The sequence below is a fragment of the Ambystoma mexicanum genome, chromosome 7p, assembly GCF_040938575.1.
Source record: "Ambystoma mexicanum isolate Mex_15411 chromosome 7p, UKY_AmexF1_1, whole genome shotgun sequence".
Lineage (NCBI taxonomy): Eukaryota > Metazoa > Chordata > Amphibia > Caudata > Ambystomatidae > Ambystoma > Ambystoma mexicanum.
This window is the reverse complement of record NC_090939.1, coordinates 443,890,177-443,914,471: the sequence shown is the minus strand read 5'-3', so window position 1 is coordinate 443,914,471 and position 24,295 is coordinate 443,890,177. Positions and strand designations below refer to the sequence as shown.

Sequence of the window (24,295 nt, the reverse complement as noted above, 5' to 3'; positions counted from 1 at the left end):
TTCAGCAATTTACAGCATTTCCAAGGGAGGCAATATTGCACCCCTCCATAAGCAAGGGTGATCCCCATTGGGCTAAAGTATTCAAATTTTCAAACATTCGTCCTCCTGGCCCACCAGTAAAATGGATCTCCATCATGTGCACTAATCTGGTTGTCCTTTACTTGGTCCTAATGACTTCATCCGAATGTAGTTTATCAGATTGCCAAAAAAGCTATTGTGGATCAGTGGATTTTGCGTGGCGAACCCAGAGCTAACCCAACTGGTTTTTGGTCTCTTTTGGGCACATCGAGACCAAAAGAAAAAAAAGAACAAAAAAAAAAACTGAATCGAATTGCAACAAACAAAAGTATAGCAAGACAGACCAGATACAAAATCCTTGTGAAACTTGTGTGCAATCCATCAGGTGGTTTGCGCTAAAGGTGAGAACAAAATTGTGTCTATGTGGAAAGAATCCCACCTTAGAAATTCACGCCTTCTAAGGAAATATGTATATCCATAAAACTGAAGTTTTTAAGTGATTAAGTTAAAGGCCTGCTAATAAACAACATAATGAAGAACAGTGGAATAGGGCCTATATGTACCTTTGACGATAAGCAGGGAGCAAGAGGCAGCTCTTTTAAATAATAGCATGCATGACCAGGGTTTGACATACCGTGCTGGGAGCTACCCATGTGGCTCTCAAACGATGTTCACTGCCGATGGAAACTGGCTTACCTGGTACTGTCAGAAAATATGGGCATATAGCTTGTTCAGGGCATTTAGTCCAGAGCACAAGGCGTTTTTCTCCAGGGCCCCAGAATTCTAGGTATCCCCGAAATACATGATGAAAATCAAACAGAACGCGAACCTTGATGGCTTGACAAAGGCTGCGGTTTATCCACCTGAAACGCTGAAGGTGTTCCTGTTCACATTGCTATAGCTTACGTTTCCTTCACAACTCCAGAGACTCTAGGGAGAACTTATACTTTATCAGATGTGCAACTGTTGTGGGTTCAGTTTAAAGGGCCCGTTTTGTGAAAAAAGCTAACCTTGTTGGTATAACCTGTTTTTTCCGCAGGAAAGAAATGGAGTGTGAATAATTAGGCTTGGGACATTAGCATCTCTGTTGCCCCGGTTATTTAATCTGCTCAGCAATCAATTATGTAGTATTCCAATTTCAACAAACATTGTAAATCTAGCAGTTGGATTATACCAAGAAACCTTATTTTTTTCTCCACAGTTTTGTCTCACTCAAATTTCGTTTGTTTGCACCCTTGCTATATAATTGTTTCCATCAGCGATTATTATACTTTCTCCCAAACATTGGAGAGATTCTGAGAAAGGGGACCTTGGACAGCAGTACCTGCAGAAATCACAACACGCTATTTTTAAATTTCCACTGTGTATGAAGAGAGTTATTTCTCTGGTCCCTACTACATCATTTAAGGCCTCAATGATGCAGCTGCCATAACAGGCGGAGGTGAGCGCGTAAACAGACAATTCTTTTCATCTGAACTTCAGAGAAATTCAGACTGCTGATGCACAGCGTTCATGTAAAATGGGAAAATTGGTGTCCCATTAGAAAACCACCCACACTCGTATCAATTTACAAATAACTCCAGTAGAAAATAAATATTAAAATGTATGCAGGATTTTTTTTAATGTCTTTTTTATAAAGCTCTACACGCCCAGAGTCCTTAGAGCACTAACAGACAACAAACATAATACCAAAACATAAAACATAAGCAGTCAGTAATCAAAACTGCAGCTGAAGTTTACAAATGCACCTAAAACAATACAAGCATTCAAGTCAATTGTTCCTTCCTCAATTTGACTACCAGTCTCAAGGACGACCAGTTGTCCAGCTCAAACCTACGTAGGGCCTTCAAATCCAAAATTATAATAACCTCCAGCCCTCATCTCTGTCGAAGTCATGCCAGTACATTATTACGAAGGGCCACCCTAGGTTCTTTGTTTTTTTAATTTATAAAGTGCACTGGCAGCCCTGAGGCATCGAGGCGCTGTTACAAGAATGTGTCGTAGTTACACTGTACATACGTTGCTACAGGTTACAGTCATTGTAGCAGAGTTAACATGCAAAGGTACTTTACAGTTTTGTGGTTACATGAAGCAATTACAGTTACACTCAGCACGTTGAGAACAGTGAGGACTCAGTCAGGGATGAGGTCAGGTTCATATGAACAGCAGGGTTTCAATTGCTTTGTGGCAGGCTAGGTGGGACGCTATTCCTCTGAGGTGGGGTGGTAGGGAGTTCCATTGGGTAGCAGCAAAAAGGGAAGCTGGATCCTCTGGCACGAACCCTCAGTATCTTGGGCACTGTTATTCGGTTGGTGTAAGGGGTTCTGGTGGGTCTAGCTGTGTGGGAAATTGTGATCCTATGTGATAGGTACAGGGGGGCTGTATTGTGGATGCATTTAAGTGTGAGGTCCAGAGTTTTGAAGATGACCCCTTCTTTAATGGGGAGCCAGTGGGCTCGTTTCCTGGCCTCTGTTATGTGGTCCCTTTTGGGGATGCCAATGGCAGCCCAAAGCCAATTATTTTGGACAGTCTGGAGTTTCTCAATGTTTTTTGCGGAGGTGCCAGCCAGGAGGGCGTTTCAGTAATCAAGTCTGGATCCAATAATGGTTATAGCTATGGTTAGGCAATTGTGCTCCGAGAGGAAAGGTCTAGATGCGTTGAGTAGCTTGAAATGGTAGACCGCAGCGGACCCTATAGTAGTCACCTGTCTGGTCATCGAAAGGTTGGAGTACAGGCAGTCTCCCAGGGTTTTGATGGCTTGGGAAACTGGGATTTAGGAGTCGTCAATCGTGAAGGCACTGTATTGGCTGTCGAGTTTCCTTAAGGTTTCTGGGGATCCAATTAGAAGTAGTTTGGTTTTGTTGCCGTTAAGGCACAACCAGTTTTCTGACATCCAAGTTTGGATGGTAGAGTAGACGAAGTTGAGAGTTTCGATGTCAGCCTCATAGTCGCCAGTGAGTGGGAGGAGGAGCTGAGGGTTGTCGGCGTAATTGGTGTATGTAATGCCTAGTGAGTCAAGGATATTGAACAGTGGCCTAGTGAATTTGTTGTACAGCGTGGGAGATATGCAAGAACCCTGCGGAACTCCACACTTGATTAATTTTGGGTGAGCGCAGGCTTGGTCTGAGAAGACTCTCATGGCTCTTTCTTGAAGGAATGAGGTGATCCATGCTGTGGCATTGGGAGAAAAGTTTGCAGCGGACAAAAGATGATGACGAGGGTTTTGTGGTCAACAAGATTGAAGGTCGCTGAAAGGTCTAAGAGGAGGAGAAGGGCTAGTTTGCCCGATCTCTGTTGTCATACATTTGATTCTTGAGGTCTAACAATGCTGTTTCGGTTCCGTGGCCTGCGCGGAAGCCTGCCTGTCGGAGGCAGAGAAGGTTGTTAGCTTAAAGGAACTTTTGTACTTGCAGAAAAGCTGCTTTATCAAGGATCTTTAAGAGAAACTGGACCGTGGAGACGAGTCTATAGTTCACTGGATTGGTTGGGTCCAACAATGGTTTCTTTAAGGGTGGGCATACACAGACCTCCTTAAGGCGAGTTGGGACATGCCCAGTGGAAAAAGAGGCGTTGATAAATGCTGTGATGAAGGGGGCAAGGGTAGAGGCACACTCTTTAATGAGGTGGGCAGGGCAGGTGTCCTCGTTGCAGCTGGAAGGTTTGATGAGTTCAGAAGGGCAATGACTTCCTGCTCATTAACTTCCTTAAAGGAGAAGTCACTGGAGTTGAGGTTTGGGAGGTTTTGTCCTTGATGGTTAAGAGACTGTTGGTGGGCTAGGATTTTGCTCTGTAAGGGGGTGTTGAATTTGTCAAGCATGGCAGATTGGATGCTGTTGCACTAGGCTTCGTCTTTGGTGAGGGTTTGGGTGGGGGAGCTGGGGGGGGGTAATGAGGGGCGATTCTAGCTCCCTTATGATGGCGAAGATCTTTCATGTCTGATTTGGCATTGGCTATTCTGGTGTTGAAAGAGGTGGCTTTAGCTCCGATGATGGCTAATTTGTATTCTTTGGTGATTTCGTTGAATGCTAGTTTTGTGGAATCGCCAGGGTTGGCTTTCCAGGTGGAAAGAGCTTCCATTTTTCTTGTGCGTAGCTCAAGAGGCTCAGGGGTGAACTAGGCATTAGTGTGCTTGGCTTTCCTTGAAGTGAGGAGATAACATCTACTGCTTGGGTAATGCTAGTGTTGAATGTTAAGAACTATTGTTTCAGGGTCATTTGCAACCCTGGTTTCACTACTAGTTTCTATACGTTGGTAATGACATATCTTCGATCCATGACAAGTCCTCCTACGGTCTTATCCCTTATCACCAGCATCAGAGCTTTACCCCAAATCAAACTGAGTAGTAACATCTTACAATTAGGCAGTCGGGGCAAACACAAAGAGACCAATGCAGGTTTGTGAGCAGCAGGAGAGGAGGTTGAAATCAAAGCCTGTGATCGATGACAACACAGCATGTGGATCAGAAGGAACTTCGAACCCCTGACAGTCAGTTCCTGGCTGTGATGTTTGCGAAGAATGGTACACTCTTTCTGGTTTTAGATCCGTTTGACAGAAATGATCAATTTTCTCCAAGTGGAATTGTGAATGCACTTATCCAGCGAGTCCACGCATATACAAAACTTAAAAAATATTATTACACAGGTTAGGGTTATATTAGCCTTGACTTGCAGCCATTGTGCAGGGGTGATGGGCTCTTTCTGAAGTATAGTTTCATCAGGAGTTCCCCCAGACCCCAATAGGGTGTATCAGAGGCTCTTGGCTACCCTTCTCTACCCTTTCCTCAAAGGGATGTATGGCTATAGAAGAAGGCAGCATTATGTCATTGGTACTACACAGCTGATTTCAGCAGTAATAGCCCCCCAAGTCTTCCTCATTATTTGCCTGGTAAACCAAGGCCTTTGTTTCCATTTCCAAACTTGCCTTGTAAGTGCAAGACCCTCAGCCCCGGCCAAGGACATCCTCATCATCGTCTGTGGATAGATCTGTTCTATCATGGAGCTTCTGTCTCCTACACACACTAAGTACCATGACCGGAGTCAAACGATTCCGGTTAGGCTTTAAGGAGACGGCAACACTGCCCGTTTCTGCAAATGCAGGAGCAGATGTGTCAAATATTGGGCCATCTCGAGTTTTGTTCCTTTCGAACCAAATGCAGCAGCTCGAGATGGTAGGGAAGAGGTCAACTAGATGAGACGATGGTATATGAGCAGAGAAGGAGGTAGGTTTAACCAGGGGTGTTTTGTTTTTAGCTGCATATCCTCTAGTAACAGGCATAATGCACCATATAAATCACACTTTGCAATGGGATCAAATGACTGTCCTCTTCTTGGGGAGATATGCCCCTCCTACAACATGTATGCACACGCACAATTCCAATAAAGTGAGGCCAAGACAAAAAAAAGAAGCCCCAATAGTTAGCTTAAAACTTCAGCTCCTAGCCCAAAAGTAGGTTTACAAACAAGCCAGAGGTACCATAGATGCCATTACTGAGGATGGCACTCTGCCAACGACTAGAGAACTTATGAGAATGCCCATAAGTGCCGTTGTCCCACCCACGGGGAACAAACACAAATGTCTGGGGTGAAATGCAAGGGGGAGTGTGGGGGGAGTGGAGGAGAAGAGTGCCAGTGGCCTCCAATACCGAAGAATGGAAGATGGAAAACCAAAACAACAAAATGCCACAGCCACCAATATTCATCAAATTTAATGCGAAGAAGCCGAGTCGGTGAGTAGGAGCCGGGAAGCTGCAGTAGACTGAAAGGCTGCAGCTCAGCAATCAGGACACTGCAAAATAGTAGGTATGTCAAAGCCAGGAACTCTGAAGGACCCCAAGCGTTATGGTACTACAGCTCAGCAGGCAAACAGAGCAGCAAAGAGGAGAAGATGAAGCTAGAGGAAAGGACCCACCAAACGGCCCTGAAATAGTCAATCTGTGCTGATAACCGCTAGGCTGCAGCTGCTTCTGACAATTCTGATTCAAGTTACCAGTTTCATTAAAAGCGCAGTTTAACTGTATAAAAACCTCGAGAATGGCACACAGGGGTACAACTATTTATATCTAAGTGCTAGAACTGCTGGTTCTAGTTTCGCAAAAATAACATATCAAAATATGAAGTGTACCAAAAACTGCTACCTTGATGCCATTCAAAGATTACCTTCTCCCCTACCCCAATAAACCCACATGGCCTATATCCAACAGAACCACATCCCTGCACATTACTCAGATATAACCACAAGCTATTTTGTCATCAGTGCGATAAGAAGAACCATTCAACTAAAAGGGAATCTCTAAGAAAGAAAACAATAGTGATAGTTAAGGTGAATATATGTCAGAATATAGGCACATAGACACTCAATTAAGGAGGGTGGGTGGGTCTTTGTCTGTGCGTCTCTGTGTGCGTCTCCATAGCGACCCTGGAGTTATGGTTAAGTCGCTATTCCATAGAAAAAAGCTATTCTGGGCGCATCATATCCGTGCCATTCAACGAATATGCATACAATTTCCCCAAAACATTTATATTTTCTTTGGAAGGTTTATCAAAGGGTGTTGGGCAGCGCCAACATTTTTGATATCCCCACAACTAAAATTAAAAACTTTTCAGTGATGCCTACCACCCATAGAATTTGGGCAAGGGTGAGATTCTAGTCCTAAAAGTGTGCTTCCACAAATGTGTCCAGTGGTTTGTTTGAAATCTGGAAAAAACAGGCAGAAACCAATTAGTAAGATTTTGGTTCGGTTCGCTAATTGACCGATGCCCACATTTGCAGACTTTAAGGGAAACATTCTCCTTAGAAAACGTGTAATGAGATGGTTTGGGGCACGCACACCTTTTTCAAAAAGCTGCCATTGTGGTGCATAAACCTTTTCCAGGTTGATGACTTTTGGAACAAAAATGTTTTTAAAAATCGTCCTTTTTTCATTTTTGGCACACATTAAACACCTCTAGGACCCATTCCTAACCTTTCCTATGGTTGAGAGGGAAGTGGGGTTGCAGAGGGGTGTAATCTGCCCCAAAAAATATTTTTAAAATGCTGATTTTACCACGTGATTTGTGGACCCAGACTTGGAATTCAGATGCAGTTTGTAGACCCATATGGCCAATAGGCAGCACCCTGTGCCTCACCAAATCCCAGGGGCACCTTGGGTGGGGTGGAGTGCGATTCCCCACTTTTTCCTCAGGTACCCAAATCCAAACCCGGGTGCCCAAACTTTCCTGAGCATGCAGAATGCAAACTGCAGCCCCAAAGGCTGCCCCTGATGTAGGGTACATGGGAGACATATGCTATTCTCCAGGCTAATTAGATATTAGCCATGGCTGCAAGCCAGGTCCTCCGACTCACATTAGTGGTACGGCCAGGCACAGAGGCTACTTTTGTTGGCATTGTGGGTTGTGGGGCATAGCCGAAGATTATGCCCTGGGCAAATCGGCCACTGGCCATGGCCTGCGGCGGCCCGCGCTACTTTGCATGGACTGGCGCATGACCTTTGGTGATGCCCAAACACAAAGTTTAAAACGTGCCCATCACTGTTATCCAACCAACATTTCCAATGCCAAATTTACCTATTATAACTCTGCTGTCGAATCAGCGAACCAACGAAAGCACTTTTAGCGCTTTTAAAGCGATTTAAAAAATCCACTTCTCTCCAATCAATCCCAGTTCTCAACCTTGAAGTGTCAAGACTTGGTTACTTTTTTTTCTCTGATAAGATTTTAGAGATTTGAAGAGCAATTCCAGAGGCTATATGAGCCCCCAATCTTAAATTGTAAAACTTTGGTGACTTGGGACGGTTATCATTCCTGATGATTATACATTTTCACTTTTTATTGTATATTTTCACTTTTAATGTCAGGGACTAAAAAGCTGCCCATTTTATGGATGATCCGTGTTCCTTTTATCCCCCTCAAACTTGCTGAATTGTCACTTGAGGCGGATTGTTCTCCTGACTCTTAAACTGTTAACGTTACTCCACACCTGAAAAAAACCTAACCTGGACAATGAAGATTACCCAGGCTTACTGGGAGTCCTGATTCTATTAAATACACATAGGCAAGCGTTATGCTTCAACTTCTTTAATTTACTCTTCAACAGTTTCAACTTAGTAACAGGAAATAAAAACATTTTAAACTACATTTCTCCAACTTTAATCTCTTTCTTGTAGTCCTTCACACTTCCTGACCCTGTAGCCCTCTAGCTATTTCCTGTCTATGACTCCTTCTCTTCTTTAGGTGCTCTTCGGCAAGGTGTGTCTTATCTTACTTTAGAGCGTTTGTTGCAGTGTGTTTTGATTGGTTTGATTTTGTGACATAATGCAAGCTGATTTGTAGTACGAGTAAGTGCGTGGTAGTGCTAACGTTTCAGAACATTCCTTATTGTAAGCTTTTGGGGGTTTGAATAAGACAGCGTGCCTTTTCCCATTTGGAAGCACAATGCGAGCATTGTCAGATGTGGTGGGCAAGAGGTGTCAGGTAGTGGTTAAATAGCCTGGGAGAGAGGTTAGACCCCTGGGGAACACCACAAGTAGAGGGAGGATACAAGAGAGAAAAGACCCGAGTTCGGCCTGGGAGGGTCGATCAGTGAGAAAGGACGTCAACCATGGAAGGGCCTGACCAGAGATACCAAGGTGGTCTCTGAGACAATTGAGCAGGATGGCGTGGTTGACCGTATCAAAAGCAGAGGACAGATCAAGGAGAATGAGGACAGAAGGAAGGTTAGAGTCAAGATTGGAGAGCAAGTATTCACAAGTGTTCAGAAGAGCAGTTTCCATGCTTCTGGCTGCTCTGAAGCCAGACTGGTGGTCATGGAGGCAACCAACAGATTCAGTTTATAGATTATGCAGGGAGATGGCCAGCTTTTCCAGGAGTTTCCCCAGGTAAGGAGCGATGACATCGGGCGATAGTTAACCATAGAGGAAGGAACAGCAAAATCCTTCTTAAGAAGGGGGTGCACAAGGGAGTGCTTAAGGGGAAGTGGAAGGTTCCAGTAGTGAAAGAGTGATTGCAGAAATCAGCCAAGGCTGCAGCAAGGGTGTCAATGTGGTCCTTAATGGTTCTGGAGGAGCAGAGGAGGACCTGCTTTGACGAGACTTTCATATATCAGACTTGTCTAGGAACATCGTCGGGAGTGAAGAGGGGGACAAGGGAAGAGGAGAAGCTGCCGGAGAGGGGCCTGGAATGGTAGAGGAGGAAGAGGAGGTAGAGGAAGAGAGAGTGGACTGGATGTCCTGGGTTTAAGTGGTAAAATGAGATGCCAAGGACATGCAAAGGGTTTGGGGGAAGGAACAGGAGAGGTGGAGACTGGAGCAGGATTGGCCAGCTCCTTGCAGATTTTGAAAAGTTAGGCCGAGTTGTTAGAGACCGCAGAGATGCAAGCTTGGATGTAGGCTCTCTTCTTAGAGAGGACAGAGAGTCTGTATTGCCTTTGGAGCAGGTGGCAGGCCAGTTTGTCAGAGGATGTGCTTGACGCCCTCCACTTCCTCTCTGCCACCCCACACTTGCGCTTAAGGGTGGCGAGGTTGGATCATACCAAGAGTTACACTTGTAATCGTTTATGTATACACCGCTTATACACAAGTGGAGTGCTTCAAAGTGCTACTGGACTTCAAACAGATCCTCATGACAGGGGCAATGACATCAAGAGTGTTCGAGATAGAGAGATGAAGGTTGGAAAAGGCGGCGTCAGTGTGGGAGTCACCCAAAAGGTATAGGAGGAGGAGAAAAACTAGCAGCAAATGCCTCCACTGACACGCTTCATGGGCCGGATGACCGTGATGGGTGGGTGGCAGTGCTGGGGATGGCTTAGCCGGAGGGGCAGAGAGCGACGGGTGAGAGGAGAGAGAGAGAAAGACAAGAAAGAAACAAGAAACAAAGAAGAGAGAGAGAACGAGAAAGAGAGAACGAACGAGAGAGCGAACAAACGAGAAAGCAGACGAGAAAACAAACGAGAAAGCAGACGAGAAAACAAACGAGAAAACAAACGAGAAAACAAACGAGAAAACAAACGAGAAAACAAACGAGAAAACAAACGAGAAAACAAACGAGAAAGCAAACAAACGAGAAAGCAAACAAACGAGAGAGAAAGCGAACAAACGAGAAAGCGAACAAACGAGAAAGCGAACAAACGAGAAAGCGAACAAACGAGAAAGCGAACAAACGAGAAAGCGAACAAACGAGAAAGCGAACAAACGAGAAAGCGAACAAACGAGAAAACGAACAAACGAGAAAGTGAACAAACGAGAAAGCGAACGAATGAGAGAGCGAACGAGAGAGCGAACGAACGAGAGATAGAGTCTCGCAGAGGTTGTGAAACAGCACAGTGGAGGGGCAAGTAGAATCCAAGTGGATGCTAAGATCTCCAAGGAGGTGAAGTTGAGAGCTAGAGGCAAAGAGGTAGGAGGAGAGGTCAGCCCACTCGGAGAGGAAGAGGGCAACATGGCCAGGTGACCTGTAGATGGTGGCCACAGTGGGAGAGTGGCCAGGAGAGAGAGCGCGCCAGCAGACCTGGCCTTCAAAGGAGGAGTAGGCCTGCGTAGGAATGACAGAAACAGGGATCCACTCCAGGAAAATCAGAGCTACTCCCCCACCATGCCGGTTGGTTCTGAGTTTGCAAAGGATCTTGTAGCCATCAGGGAGAAGAGTGTCAAAATTTATGACAAGAGCTGGCTGTGAAACAAGTCTTGGTCAGGCAGAGTACATCCAAATCAAGCTCTTCTAGGAGATGGCAGATGTCCAAAGAGTGTTTGACAGCGAAGCGAGAGTTAAGAGTAGCGATGTGTATCATATTGCCACCTTTGAAAGACTTCTGTGGAGCAGTACAGACATGAGATACGCCCTGCTTAAGTGTCAGAGGTAACCGAGAATGGGCAGAGGAGGAAGGAGGAGGTGGAAGGGTAGTCAGATAAAAAGAAGAGAGTACCAGAGAGGTGGCGGAAGGAGGAGACGGCAGAGCGGCCAGGGAAGCAGCAGAGGGTACCAGAGAGGTGGCGGAGGAAGGAAGCAGCAGAGCAGCCAAAGAAACAGCAGAGGGTGCCAGAGAGGTGGTGGAGGAAGGAGGAGGCAGAGGAGCCAGAGGGGTATATGGGAGTAGCAGGAGAAGAAAGAAGTTAATAAAAGGCAGGAAGTATCTATCGAAAAGGAGGAGATTGGCCTGAGGGCCCTGGACCAAGACGGTACCATTTAAGTAGACATTAATGATGGTCTTGCAGGAGTGGAAGGAGGCTAGGAGGGCTTCCCGCCAGGTACCATTAATAATAGGAGAGGAGGACAAAGGAGAGAGAGAACAGAGACCATATGTAGGGTCCATAGGCCTGGAGAGGGAATGATAAAGAGGATGTCATGGAGGGTCTGTCTGGTGTAGGTATCAGCAATAGGGAGGCCTGGGTTGGAGACCAGGATGCCCATTTTGAGCGTCTTCCTGCCAGACTTAGTGAGAGGGATAGGATAGGCAATAGAATAGCAGTTAGATATGGGAGAGAGCACCATACAGGGTGCAGAGCTGAGAGTAAGTGGTGTGGGGGGGCAGCCCAAGCAGGAGGAGGGGTTGACATGCTAGGAGCAAACAGGAGAGAGGCACACGGGGGGTCACGCAAGAGGAGTGGCAAGAATTACAACACAGAACAAGAACACTAGGGCGTAGTGAGGTCCTGGTGTGAGTGGAGAGAACATTGTGCACACCAAAAGTATACTACAGTGGAACTCAGGTGTGAGAATGAAAGTAAAGTATAGAATATACAGCTGGTGGTCAAAAGGGGGCCCTGGGGGGGGGAGAAGAGAAATGTAAGCAATGCAGCCGATAGACAATACAATAATAATCCATCAAAGCAAAACAATGGTAGTCCAAGGAAACCTGGAAGTAAAAGGAAAGCAGGCAATGCAATGGGAGGCAATACAGTAGTTAAAATGCAAAAACGGTGGACTGAAACAATACAATGGCCACCGGCCGTAGGGCATAGGATGCAAGGCACAGGCAGGGAACAATGCACTGGATGTGGCTCGGGGGCGCTTGGAGAGCAAGAAGAGGAGGGAAAGGGTATGGGGAGCAAAGCTGAGAAGTATGCGCAAGGCCAGGGGAGCGGGGATAGTTGCGTGGGAGCAACGCTAGTACAAGTTGCATTGGAAGCAACGCAGAGAGGGATGCGCAAGGTGAGGGGAGCAGGGATGGTTGTGTGAGCAGCGCTGGGACAAGTTGCGTGGTGAGCAACGCATAGAGTTAATGCATGGGGAGCAACACAGAGGGATGGTCTAGGCCAGGGGAGCAGTGATAATTGTGTGGGAGCAGCACTATGGGAGATGCGCAGGCCGGGGAAGTAATGAATAATTATGTGGGGCCGCAGGCGCAAGCTAAGGGGGGAGTGGGCCTAAGTTGCGAGGGAACGCACGTGGCATGCAAGGCAGGGGGAGCGGGGCCTAGGTTGCGAGGGGAGCATGTGCAGAAAGGGGCGAACCATAGAACAAATGCAGGGGGGGGGGCAGCGTGTGAGCAAGAAGGAGAGTGGACAGGCGTATAATGTCAGGGGGTTGCGTGGAATGTAGCAATGTTACTAACTCTTCCTGCAACTTACCTTGCGGCCGCAGGCAGAGGGTGAGGTAGGCCGCGCTCACAATCTGTGCTGCAACCCTATTGCCACCAAACACCTGTGTCACTCACTGCGGTCTTGTCCTGCGAGGGCTTTGCCGCAGAGGGTCCGATCCTCGGTTCTTAAAGGCTCGGAGGCATGGATGTTGCGTGCTACGTATTGTCAGGCAACATCTCCTGCATACCTGCGTCGCATGTACGGTGCTATGTACGGTTCATAGATGCCTGTATGGTCAGGACTGCCTGTATGGTCAGTATTCTTCTCGCCTCTCCCTTATCCCAATAACATTCGAGTAGATTGTTAAGATCAACCATTGCGACTATTTTTGGGCCCTCAGATTACGAAAAGTGGAGCTGGTGGATGTTCTTTTTCCTACTCTGTGCCAAAGCTGTGGAAAAAACTACCAGCCCACGTTAGAGCAATCCAAAAACACTTTCCTTCTTGGAAGTTGAAGACCTGGATCTTTTAAGAGGTCTTGGCACGTGGCAGTAACCTTTCTAGTGCCAAGAAGCTATTTGGCAAACGTTGCTCTAATTAAATGCCTGTTAAATAACAAGCAAAGCAGCCTTTCACTATAACTCCGAGCTGGTTTGTGAGCATTGTTAACGGGGACACACACCAGCTTCACAGCAAATAAAATGCATAATAGGAATATGCTTGTCCCTCCTAGGATAATTCTACACAAAAACATTCCCCTCTCCACCTATAGTGAAGTCCTGCTTGGGTATTTAACATGACACCTCACCAAGAGGTAGAGTGGGACAATGGACAAAGCTACCAATCAGGGAAAAGGAAAGCCACGTTCCTTATGCTGGGCTAATCTTAACTTGTGCAGACTCCATGATCCAGATATATGAAGTGTAAACCCAACTTGAAATGAAGTAACACAAAAGGCTATGCATAAAACAAGCCGTCACTGATATTGCATAAAGTAGTAGTGGCTTGATGAATATCTTCCTTAAATTGCTGTACTTGATTGTCGGAGCATAAAAACACCACTTTTGTGTTTTTATTGCAGGATATTAGCACTGCTGCATTGCTCATCATACTTCCACATTCAGTTAGGTTTCCATGATCCTTATGGAACGAAGTGAATTGAACATATTAAAAGCAGACCGTGCTGTAAACCCTGCTTACATGCCATATAAATAATATATAGACACATCAATTTGTTGATCTCAATTCACCAATGATGTGAGAATTTGCTAAATAGCTGTGCCGTCATGTTCCAAGGCTCAATGCTATGATCTTATTTTCTTACAGGATTACTTTAACTTGTAGTTTAAATGGAAACATCTATATGGTATCTTATAAATTAGGGTGTAGTGCTACCATTCTGTATTCAGCTCGCAATTGGAGTCGCGTATGAGAGGGAGCAAAGAACTGGTGGGCACAAGAACCTGTTAACTGTTGTAATGACATCTATGGAATATATTTAGATTTTTAGTGTTTGATTTGTGTACAAATAAATATCCCATATTTAATACCCTCCTTTCCACTGGGACAAGAAAAAGGCTGATCTTTTATCTGAACATTAAATACAGGCAGCTTGCCACCTGCTATTGCCTCAATGATGTTTTCATTCCAATTCTCACAAACATCCATACAGATCAATATTAATTACTATTCTAGGCATAAGAATGAACTATCTCCCCTCTCAACACCCCAACCTTACTTTATTGACTATAGCAGACAATCACAAAAGGCCAATCTTTCACATTTCCAAAACGACATGTCCAAGGCCTCCAGGGGTCCCACATTGCTGAAGAAAAGCTTTATTATGGTGAAACTACTCCGGTTTTTAATTTTAATTATCAATCAGAGCACGTACATGAAGTATAGGTCCCCTTTCAGAGACATTGCTTGTATGCCGGGTTCCCCAAAATAGCTTTAATTGCTATATGGGATTTTATCAATTCTTGGGGACATTGGTTTGGATAATTTGGGGTTATTGTACTCACATTTGGCTTGTCTTTCAAGGTCCAGGACAGGTAGGCGCTTCCCCCTGCTTCAGGCATCACCACCAGATAAGCTACTTCTTTTATTGAGTCCATCTACTCCCAAAATCCCTTCAAGGTCATCCGGTTCTGTCTTGGGAAAGGCATGTGCATTCAGTGCCACCTGGAAAAGGTCCTCTTAAGGAGAATTTCCACCAGCTACTTCCAGTTGCGTTCCCAATCAGCAGGCTCCCTTCCTTTTCTGCTTTCCCAAAGCTCCCCTCTCTTCCCATGTGCTGCTTTACTGATGGTGTGGTAGAAAAACATATTTGTTTACAGGACATCCATAGTTTCCATCAGATGTCCAAATCTGCTGGGCAAATCAACGATTGCTGAAGCAAAATTCTACTGTGTGCTGTTGGTGATATGCCATCTGAAGTACTGGAATTTTCAAGCTGGCCTCAACATTTCAACTTGACACTGTACAGTGATAACTGACCCTTGGCGAGTAAGGTGTGGTGTGTGCCTGTGGAAAATTGAGGGGGTGAGTGACATTTTATGCCTGGATTTTAGCTTGCCAATTGAATTTTCTACCCCTTGCCTGTGAAACCCTATAGGACCATCTGTAAATCCTAATGCTATTTTCCAAGTTCTGAAATGAGTGCTTTAAAATTAACCATATCCAACTATGCTTCTCAAAACAATCTTGATGGTGCAATCCAACCCTCATGGGTACTTTCAGGCTTGTTTACTACGTGTGCTTTCACTAATTTAGGGTAAAACATTTAGGACACACCACTTCGAAAATCCACCAGTTGCCTCTCTCTGTTATTATCCTACTTGTTTTAATAGGATGAATGGCGCGGGCTGCAAGATGTGCATTTGAATTCAAACCTGCCCACTGGCTGATGGTTTGACACCCCTGATTTAGAGGTCTTCGGTTACTGATCTGCAAATTGGAGGATTTCTGGGTATGAAAACAAAGCTTTCTTCTGTAATGCTAAACACGCAGGTGTATGACATTTCATAGCTTATAGCAGTATTGATTTGCCCCAGAAAAGCAGACTATGCATATGCATCCCCCAAAGTCCATTTCCAAATCGCTACCTATGTTATTTATTATGGGTGCTAATAAAATACAAGAATAGCAGCTTCAGAGCAGCCACAGAGAGCATATCTGCACAGCTGTTACAAAAACCATTTGGCAGAGCAGGGTGCAAAGATTGAGAACAGGGTTGTTCGGAGAGGCAGCCACTGCGTTGTTGCTCTACACACAGGATTCGCAGCACGCAGTGGGCTGAAAGGAACAGTTACGCTATGCTTGCTCGATGCTGTGCAGTATAAAACCTACGAAGGAAATATCATTACACAAAGAACTAAGCAATGTCTACTGGTTGCCAAAGTTGTAATTTTCCCTTGCACAACATCGCTTTGAACCCTGCAGGAGCGTACGCTCTGGGAGCAGCTCCTCGATTAGGCTCAGTGAGGGGGCCTGCAGCTGGAGATGGGGCACGTGAAGACTCATTACCAAGTTGGATCTCAGCATTTTGGTAGAAATAAATCCAACGTCCCTTCTCCACAGGTAGCCCTTATAAGCAATATACAAGCAGGATAGTGGAATGTCTCATAACACACAAAACAAACTTACACTGCCGTCAGCTGTTTTATTGCACCTTTTTTTAATTAGATTAGCACCAGTTTCAGCCATTCATCTTTGAAAGCGGCAGGGATTTTATGCTCCACTTACCAGCTGCTTCTCCTGCTTTTCCAAAGCTGTTCGATCCCTGGTTATAGCCCTCTGTGTGCCTCGTAACTCTTTATTCTGTTCCTTTATTATATCTAGAGGGCATAAAAAGATTGAACGCTTAAGAGTTGTTAACATTCGTATTCATTAGCAAAACGAGTTCACTTGATAAACACAAAAGCACGTGCCTGGAGAGGCCACTGGGTTGCCCATTCATAAGCTCTGCAGACTACACTCCGACCATTCTAGTCACTTGTTGAAAATGTAAATGTGTAAGTGTGACCCATCAGAAAGAAGCAAAGGCAATCTCTTCACATGGCTGCTGCATGACGAGTTGGACCACTTATGCACCTGCAGTACATAGTTTGCTTTGCATTAGTCTACCTTAAGACATTGGAATATTGGCAGTTCCATTATAGACAACGCAGTGAGAGCAATATTGTGACATTAGAGCACAGGAGAGGAGGGCTGTTACAGTTGTTGCCCCACACCGAAGCTATGTGCGCAAGGCAAGGTTGCGGCACATGATTAGAGTTTGGAGTGAGAACACATGTTAAAGCCCTAACCCGGACTGTATTGTAATTATGCTATGGCGAAATAACAAAGACAAGTTAAAAATGGGTTAGAAACAAATGAAAATAGCTGGAGAAGATGCTCAGAACCTTGCAGTGATCGTTGTCCCAGCGGAATGTTGGTTGAGACAGACAAGTAACGAGCCTGAAAGTTGAAAGTTACACCAGGCTTTGTAACAGTAGTTAAGGCCCCCTACACATCTGCTGACCCGGTTTACAATGGCATGCCAACATTCCAATGTTCTAATAAAAAAAAACGTAAAAAAATAAAAAAATAAAAACTTTCTAAATGTATAAACTTCTCCCCCGCCCCCGAGGGCTAGCATTGTCAATGGCAATAGTTTGGGCTTTTGCTAATAGCAGTGCCTGTTAAATGCCTAATACTCCCGACTGCTCATTCACTGGTCCTGACTAACACTCTTATGCTAGCACTAGGTCCCCTCTAATTTATATCAAGCCACTTAACGAATTATATCAATATCCTTGGCATAGGCTTGACAAGTCATGCACCTGTATACCTCATCTATTAGGAGTACATTGCTTGCACTCAGTGCCCTCTCTTGTTCACAATGTTACCACACGCCTCAGCGGTTACTACCAAATCTGAGAAGCACGACACCCAACCGGCCTAGCAAACCTAGTATCTCACTATGTTCACCACACTACCATCACCTGATACTATAATACCTACTAAATTCCTGCCACCTCTTCAGCCAGAGTTAACTAAACACAATACCACTGCAAGGACAACAGTAAGTAACACATGCCCGCTCACACCTCTCCTGTGGATCCAGCTATATGCCTCGCGACCCACACCCAACCAACCTTGCCCTACTAAAACTAGGAACCTTAGGATAGGATCAAGATTTTATATAACCTACCTATCACCAACAAATTGCAGAAGTAAAACTAGCACCAAGACCAAGCCCATGAGGAGTAAAAAGACTAAATTAGACTACAGCAAAGAGAACAGTGACCTGACCCCACCAACCAGCACCACACTACCCACATGTATTCCTGACAATAACACCCCACTCATCGAGGGTGCACTTATAAACACAAGATCCTCGACAGCTCATGCGCTAGACATTGCTGACCTAATAGTCTTGAACGAGCTGGACTTCTTAGCTATAACCAAGACTTTGCTTCACACCGCAGCAGGTGCAGCACTCTCACTAGCCATACCGGACAACTATACTACCCTCAGACTAGACAGAGAAACCTCCAGAGGTGGTGGAGTTGCCTTTATTGCCCAAACCCAGCCTGTCGGGCTCTACCCAATCAACCATTCCCTTCTGGAGAACTCCTGACCATTAAATTACCACTCACGGATTCACGAACAGTAACTATCCACCACATGTATAGACCGGCAGGCCCAATATCTACCTTCGAGGAAGATATCACATATCTCCTCTCTGCGAGCACCAAACCAGGATCCTAAATCATAATGATGGGAGACCATACTCTAGGCCTCAACGATTTAAATGATGTCAATGCCAAAGCCCTTGCCAACACTATCACAGAACTATGTTACGCGCACTGCATTACAAAGCCTACACATCGTAAAGGGAGAACACTAGATTGGATTGCCGACCTCAATTGTGACACCAATATTCTACCTAATGTACCTTGCGCCTGGTCTGACCACCATATCATATCCTTCACCATACAAGACTGTATCCGACAAAACCATTGCAATTCACCTGCTCCAGCAGCTCTTACCAGAAATAACCAAAATATTACAGTGGAGTAATTATTGCCCTTTTTACAACCTATTATTAACTACCCTAACTTCAATAGAGACCCTTCATGCCTAGTAGAGCTATAAAACCGTACGTTACATCAAGCCATCGATACAGTAGCAACATTAAAAATTGCGAAAATCAAAGCCACATGCTCACCTTAACTCCTGGTTCACCCCTTACCTCAAAGCACTACGCAACGAAAAAAGAAGTGCTGAGACAGTATGGAAAATTCACCCTACTGTGCCAAATAAAGAAACATTCGCAAAAGCCACTAAGATACAAAACCTCCATTCTCCAAACTAAAAGCGAGACCTACAATGACAGGATCAATAAAGCTAACAGGCACAAAATAACTATTCATCATCCTTAGAGAATTAGAATCTCCTATACGGCCACCAGAAACATGTACCAAAAACAAGACCTGGTGCTCAAACATACAAAAAGCACTGCTTGACCAAATATTGCTTCTACAAGGAAAAATTGAAACAAGAAAAAAGGAGTCACATGTCTGACTTGCATCCACAGGAATCTCAGGTTTCCTCCTCAAAACATTATAACCTATTTAAGTTCACTCCTGTCACCATCAGAGAAGTTGAGGACATAATAACTAGTCTCAAACCATCAAAATGCCTAGGCGACATCTGGCCCGCAACCATCATTAAACAGGCAGCGAGGGATCTCGCACCTTTCACCACCTTAATAAACGCTTAATTCGAAACTAGCATGGTCACAACCAATCTAAAAGATGCTTGGGTCCTCCTGCTATTAAAAAACCTAGCCTTGATCCCAACATTACCACTAACTACAGACCGATAACTACAGTACCGTTCCTACTTAAAATTCTAGATAGGGCAGCATACTTGCAAATACAGGAACATCTTGAATCTAACAATCTGCTCGGCCTATGACAAACAGGTTTCAGACCGAGACGCAGCACTGAATCAGCCTTGATAGACTTAAAAAAAACAGATGGGCGACCTTAAAGATGAAGGCAACTTCCTTCCCTTACTAGACCTCTCGGCCGCATTCCACTTAGTCAATCATAAAGTCCTCTGCAAACACCTCTAGTCAGCAGCCCATTTCTCTGCTAAAGACACCTCCTGGATTCAATCCTTCCTGGACAAAAGAACCATGAGTGTATTCGCACCGACTGCATCGGCTGAGCCCGCACCAGTCACGTGCAGAATACCACAAGCTCATGCGTATCCCAGACCCTCTACAACATATTTACTAAGCCCCTTTTTGACAACCTCGACAATTTGGGTGTCACCTACACTAACTATGCAGATGACACCTAAATCCTTATCCCCATCCCCATTACAGGTGACTATGACACTGACTTGAAAATGCTCAATAAAATCTACCTAATCATTCAAGCATGGATGGCGACACATGGCCCCCGTCTTAATGATGACAAGACTGAGTTACTTCTCATCGGATCCCAGACCAGATTAAACAAACTAGACAGCCAGTTCAAATCATTCAACATAGATGGCAACAACATGTCTACAAGGAAGTGAAAACACAGAATCTTTATCGACTCATCATTGACTCTGTCCAGTCAAGTGAACGCTACAGCCTCCACTATAGCATATACCTGCAAACTAATTAACGCTTGTAGGCCATTCCTGTCGACAGCAAGTTGTACTTATACTATCTTAGACCATTGTAATGCCTTGTATGTAGAACTAAGAGAAATCTAAAAAAAACGACAAATTCTTCAAACAAAGCGCCAAGAACTGTGTTTAACATCCCAAGAACCCACCATATAACCCACCATATATCGGCAACAAGACCCATTGTCCATTGGCTGTCAGTTAAAGACAGAATCACTTTCAAAACTTTAGTACTCTCATAAATGCCTCTCCAATTCAGCTCCCAAATACCTGGCATATAAATACACAAGAAACCTTTCTGACCGGCCCACCAGATCACCACACTTAACCTGTCTCAAGGTTCCTAGATTCAAGCTACAGAAAGCAGGGGGCAGCAGCTTTCCTGTACTAGCGGCGACAGTATGGAACTCTGTGCCTGCCGCCTTAAGAGCAGAACCATCATACTACTGCTTCAGGAAAAATGTAAAAACTTGGCTCCTTACACAGGAGACACCATAATGTCTTGCTCATCCTGATTAACCTGTACATGTCTGTGACACTAATTGTCTCGTTCATCTCGTTATCTGTATATGTCTGCTATGCACTTATAACAACCTATGGTTTCTTACCGCTCTGTCATGCAATGTGTAACCTATGTAAGGCGCCCAGATACCTGAGGGTTAGGTGCACTCTATAAATAAATAAAAATACAAATATTCATACACACAGTCAATCAGTGGGTGGGCAAATAACCCAACACCTACAAGGAGCAAGTGTTCCAGCAAAAACATGTAAACCTCCTCCTTCTGCGGGGAGAGCCTAACTCCTGGTGTTGGTGTCGTGCAACAGGCACCAGACATGCTTTGGGCATTAAGTAGGGGCTTTGGGTCGGGGACACCGGCACAGAGTGCCGGCAAGGATGCAGGAACAAAAGCAGCTGCTGGGAGTTGTAGTCCAACACATTGGTAGAGCCAAAACGTTGCAGTCCCCTGGTCTTAAAGTGGAGTAGCTTCCAGCCTTTCTATTCAGGATCATAATCCCTCCAGGCATGGCGATGCGACGCAGGACTACAGAAACATGAACATTAGATGGAAGCGTGTGCACTGCTTTAGTATATTATTTACATGCCGTTTCATTAGACGCAACTACTAGATACTTCAGAGGGAATACATAAATGTCCCATTACATTTAGGGATGGTTGTGCAGTTTCTTTTGGCTTTTAGGTGGTTGAGAGCAATCTGTAAGCCAAAACGATTGGTATAGGAGTACAAACACGGGGAAGTTGAGATGTAAGGGGGCGGTGGGGGCACCGAGCCGGACGTTATTTCCTTTTTACCCACCAACTGACCTCTCATGGCCAGTCTAATTCCTATTCCCATTGAGAGCCACAACTTACCCCTCCATTCCTCTTGGGCTGTCATTGTTATTTCTAAGCAATTTTATAAAAAGGTAGTGGCTTAATTGCAGCTGTGTTTTAGCTCATGGTGGAATGAAAATGTCTTAACCTAGCAAGGCAAGGTTGCGGCACATGATTAGAGTTTGGAGTGAGAACACATGTTAAAGCCCTAACCCGGACTGTATTGCAATTATGCTATGGCGAAATAACAAAGACAAGTTAAAAATGGGTTATAAACAAATGAAAATAGCTGGAGAAGATGCTCAGAACCTTGCAGTGATCGTTGTCCCAGCGGAATGTTGGTTGAGACAGAAGTAACGAGCCTGAAAGTTGAAAGTTACACCAGGCTTTGTAACAGTAGTTAAGGCCCCCTACACAACTGCTGACCCGGTTTACAATGGCCTGCCAACATTCCAATGTTCTAATAAAAAAAAAACGTAAAAAAAAAAAACTTTCTAAATGTATAAACTTCTCCCCCGCCCCCGAGGGCTATGAATTAACAAGCATTGGCAATGGCAATAGTTTGGGCTTTTGCTAATAGCAGTGCCTGTTAAATGCCTAATACTCCCGACTGCTCATTCACTGGTCCTGACTAACACTCTTATGCTAGCACTAGGTCCCCTCTAATTTATATCAAGCCACTTAACGGATTATATCAATATCCTTGGCATAGGCTTGACAAGTCATGCACCTGTATACCTCATCTATTAGGAGTACATTGCTTGCACTCCGTGCCCTCTCTTGTTCACAATGTTACCACACGCCTCAGCGGTTACTACCAAATCTGAGAATTTTATAAAAAGGTAGTGGCTTAATTGCAGCTGTAATTTAGCTCATGGTGGAATCAAAATGTCTTAACCTAGCGTACCTTCAGCCACTTGATTTATAAGCAATGTATACCTACAATTAGTTTACCATTCAAAAACGCCATTATCCATTTAATGGGACCCACTGCTTGATAATGTGCAATTCAACCGTACTGGTCATGCTTAGGCAGCTGTAGAGTACTGGTAATGCTTTGGCAGCTGTAGAAAGCTTGTTGATGGGATCTTACATAATAGTGGTATTTATAAGGTTTCCATTTATTCGGCACATTTCACAGCACGACTTTCAGTAACATATCTCTAGCAAACGTATAACGTGACCATACAGTTTCTTGTAGATCAAAAACATTGGTTTACATCAACAAAACGAAACATAGAATTACATGGGATGTAAATAGTGAAATCGTCTAGTTCTTTCTTTTTTCTTTACTCGTTTGTTAAGATAGTTTAAAGAATTTCTGAAGAAAATGTTCTAAAAGAAAACCATGTGGAAGATATTCTTTTATAGTACCTGACAAACTTAAGTAAGAAATAATGTAAGTTATTAATAAATGTTAAACACGAACCATTGATACATTCACACAGGTACATTAGAAAGTCTAGTAATCATAGGAAACCGATAAAGGACGTATTATTCCCATAGACGAGTCGAAAGCTTTTCCACTAGGGTTTTTAGTATATAATGTCTCCCTTCATCTTTTCGCCGAGACTTCACTGTTTAAGTTTATGATATGATAGGTTATTTATAACGTACTTAATACCCAGAGGTTTCTAAGCGCGGAACCCGGTGATCGAACCTGTGTTGTTGCTCTGTGCCGTCTTGGTTTCAAGGCGAGCACATTGCCCCAGAGCCATCCTCCCGAAACAAGTTTATAAAGAATACGTTCAGAGATCAGCAAATGACAGCAGCATCAAAGTAGGAATGCCAGTTCAAATGCTTGTGAAATGTTCATTACCCACAGTTCTTTTGTAATGCCTTTTGTATCTGGGAGTGTGTGCCATTGCTGTATGCATGTAGACGTCTTGTTTAAGGTTTAGTTCCTTAACCCATCTGCGTCACAGGTATACATGATATGGTTTCTTTTCCTTATTTTCACAAAGTTTGGCATGCATAGCTACACCCCATTATGGCACACCACCAAACCACCTAACTTTGTACAAATGAAATAATTTGTAAGGGACAATGTAAAATGCAAAGGGACCACCCTTGAGCCAGTAATGCTTAACAACACATGCCCCCTTGCATTACTTCCTTGGGGCCCAAACAGTCAAGGCACATATCTGAGGTGGTAAACATGAGCTGTATATCAGGCAACTGCCGTGCAACATCATGATGCAAATTGCAATGAACTAGCCAGCCATCAAAATGTTTCTCGCCAACTCTATTCTCTACATACACACAGCACTACACACAGCACACCATTTGCTACTCGCCAAGAGTCAAATATTACTAGCCTATGGCTGGTACACTTTTTGCACACGGTGAACATTATTGTAAGAATGAACTCAGCACAATCGAAAAAGCCCCAATAACTATGAAGGACTACATAATTGTTATAGTTGAGACTGTACAGCGAATTGTTTGGGCCAAAAGTATAATAGTAATCACAACAATGTTGTAGAATGGGTCAACTTTGTCATTGGAGATGATTTTACACATTAGTAATGGTGTCTTTGGATCTAAACTCATAGTATGAATGGAGAACTTGAAGAATTGGGCATTAATACATGGACAACATGTATACAATATATTCACATTGCATTAGAGATGCCCATTAGAATTATGCAGTACCTCCACTTTGTATTTAAGCATATAATAGAGCGAGCATTCACAAAGCGTTCTCCTATTTTACAAGACATCTCCTCTTAACTTTGTTTGGAGTGATGGAT

General features: G+C 44.3%; 1 protein-coding gene across 2 annotated transcripts in view; it reads right to left on the bottom strand.

Moving 5' to 3' along the window:
• The window catches only part of CHMP2B (charged multivesicular body protein 2B), a 120,857-nt gene that overhangs the window by 44,980 nt on the left and 51,582 nt on the right, over positions 1-24,295 (bottom strand). For both annotated transcript variants that reach the window (XM_069636454.1, XM_069636453.1), the window contains exon 2: positions 16,277-16,368. In XM_069636454.1, coding sequence (XP_069492555.1) covers positions 16,277-16,368 — 92 coding nt within the window. The remainder of the gene's footprint in view (positions 1-16,276; positions 16,369-24,295) is intronic.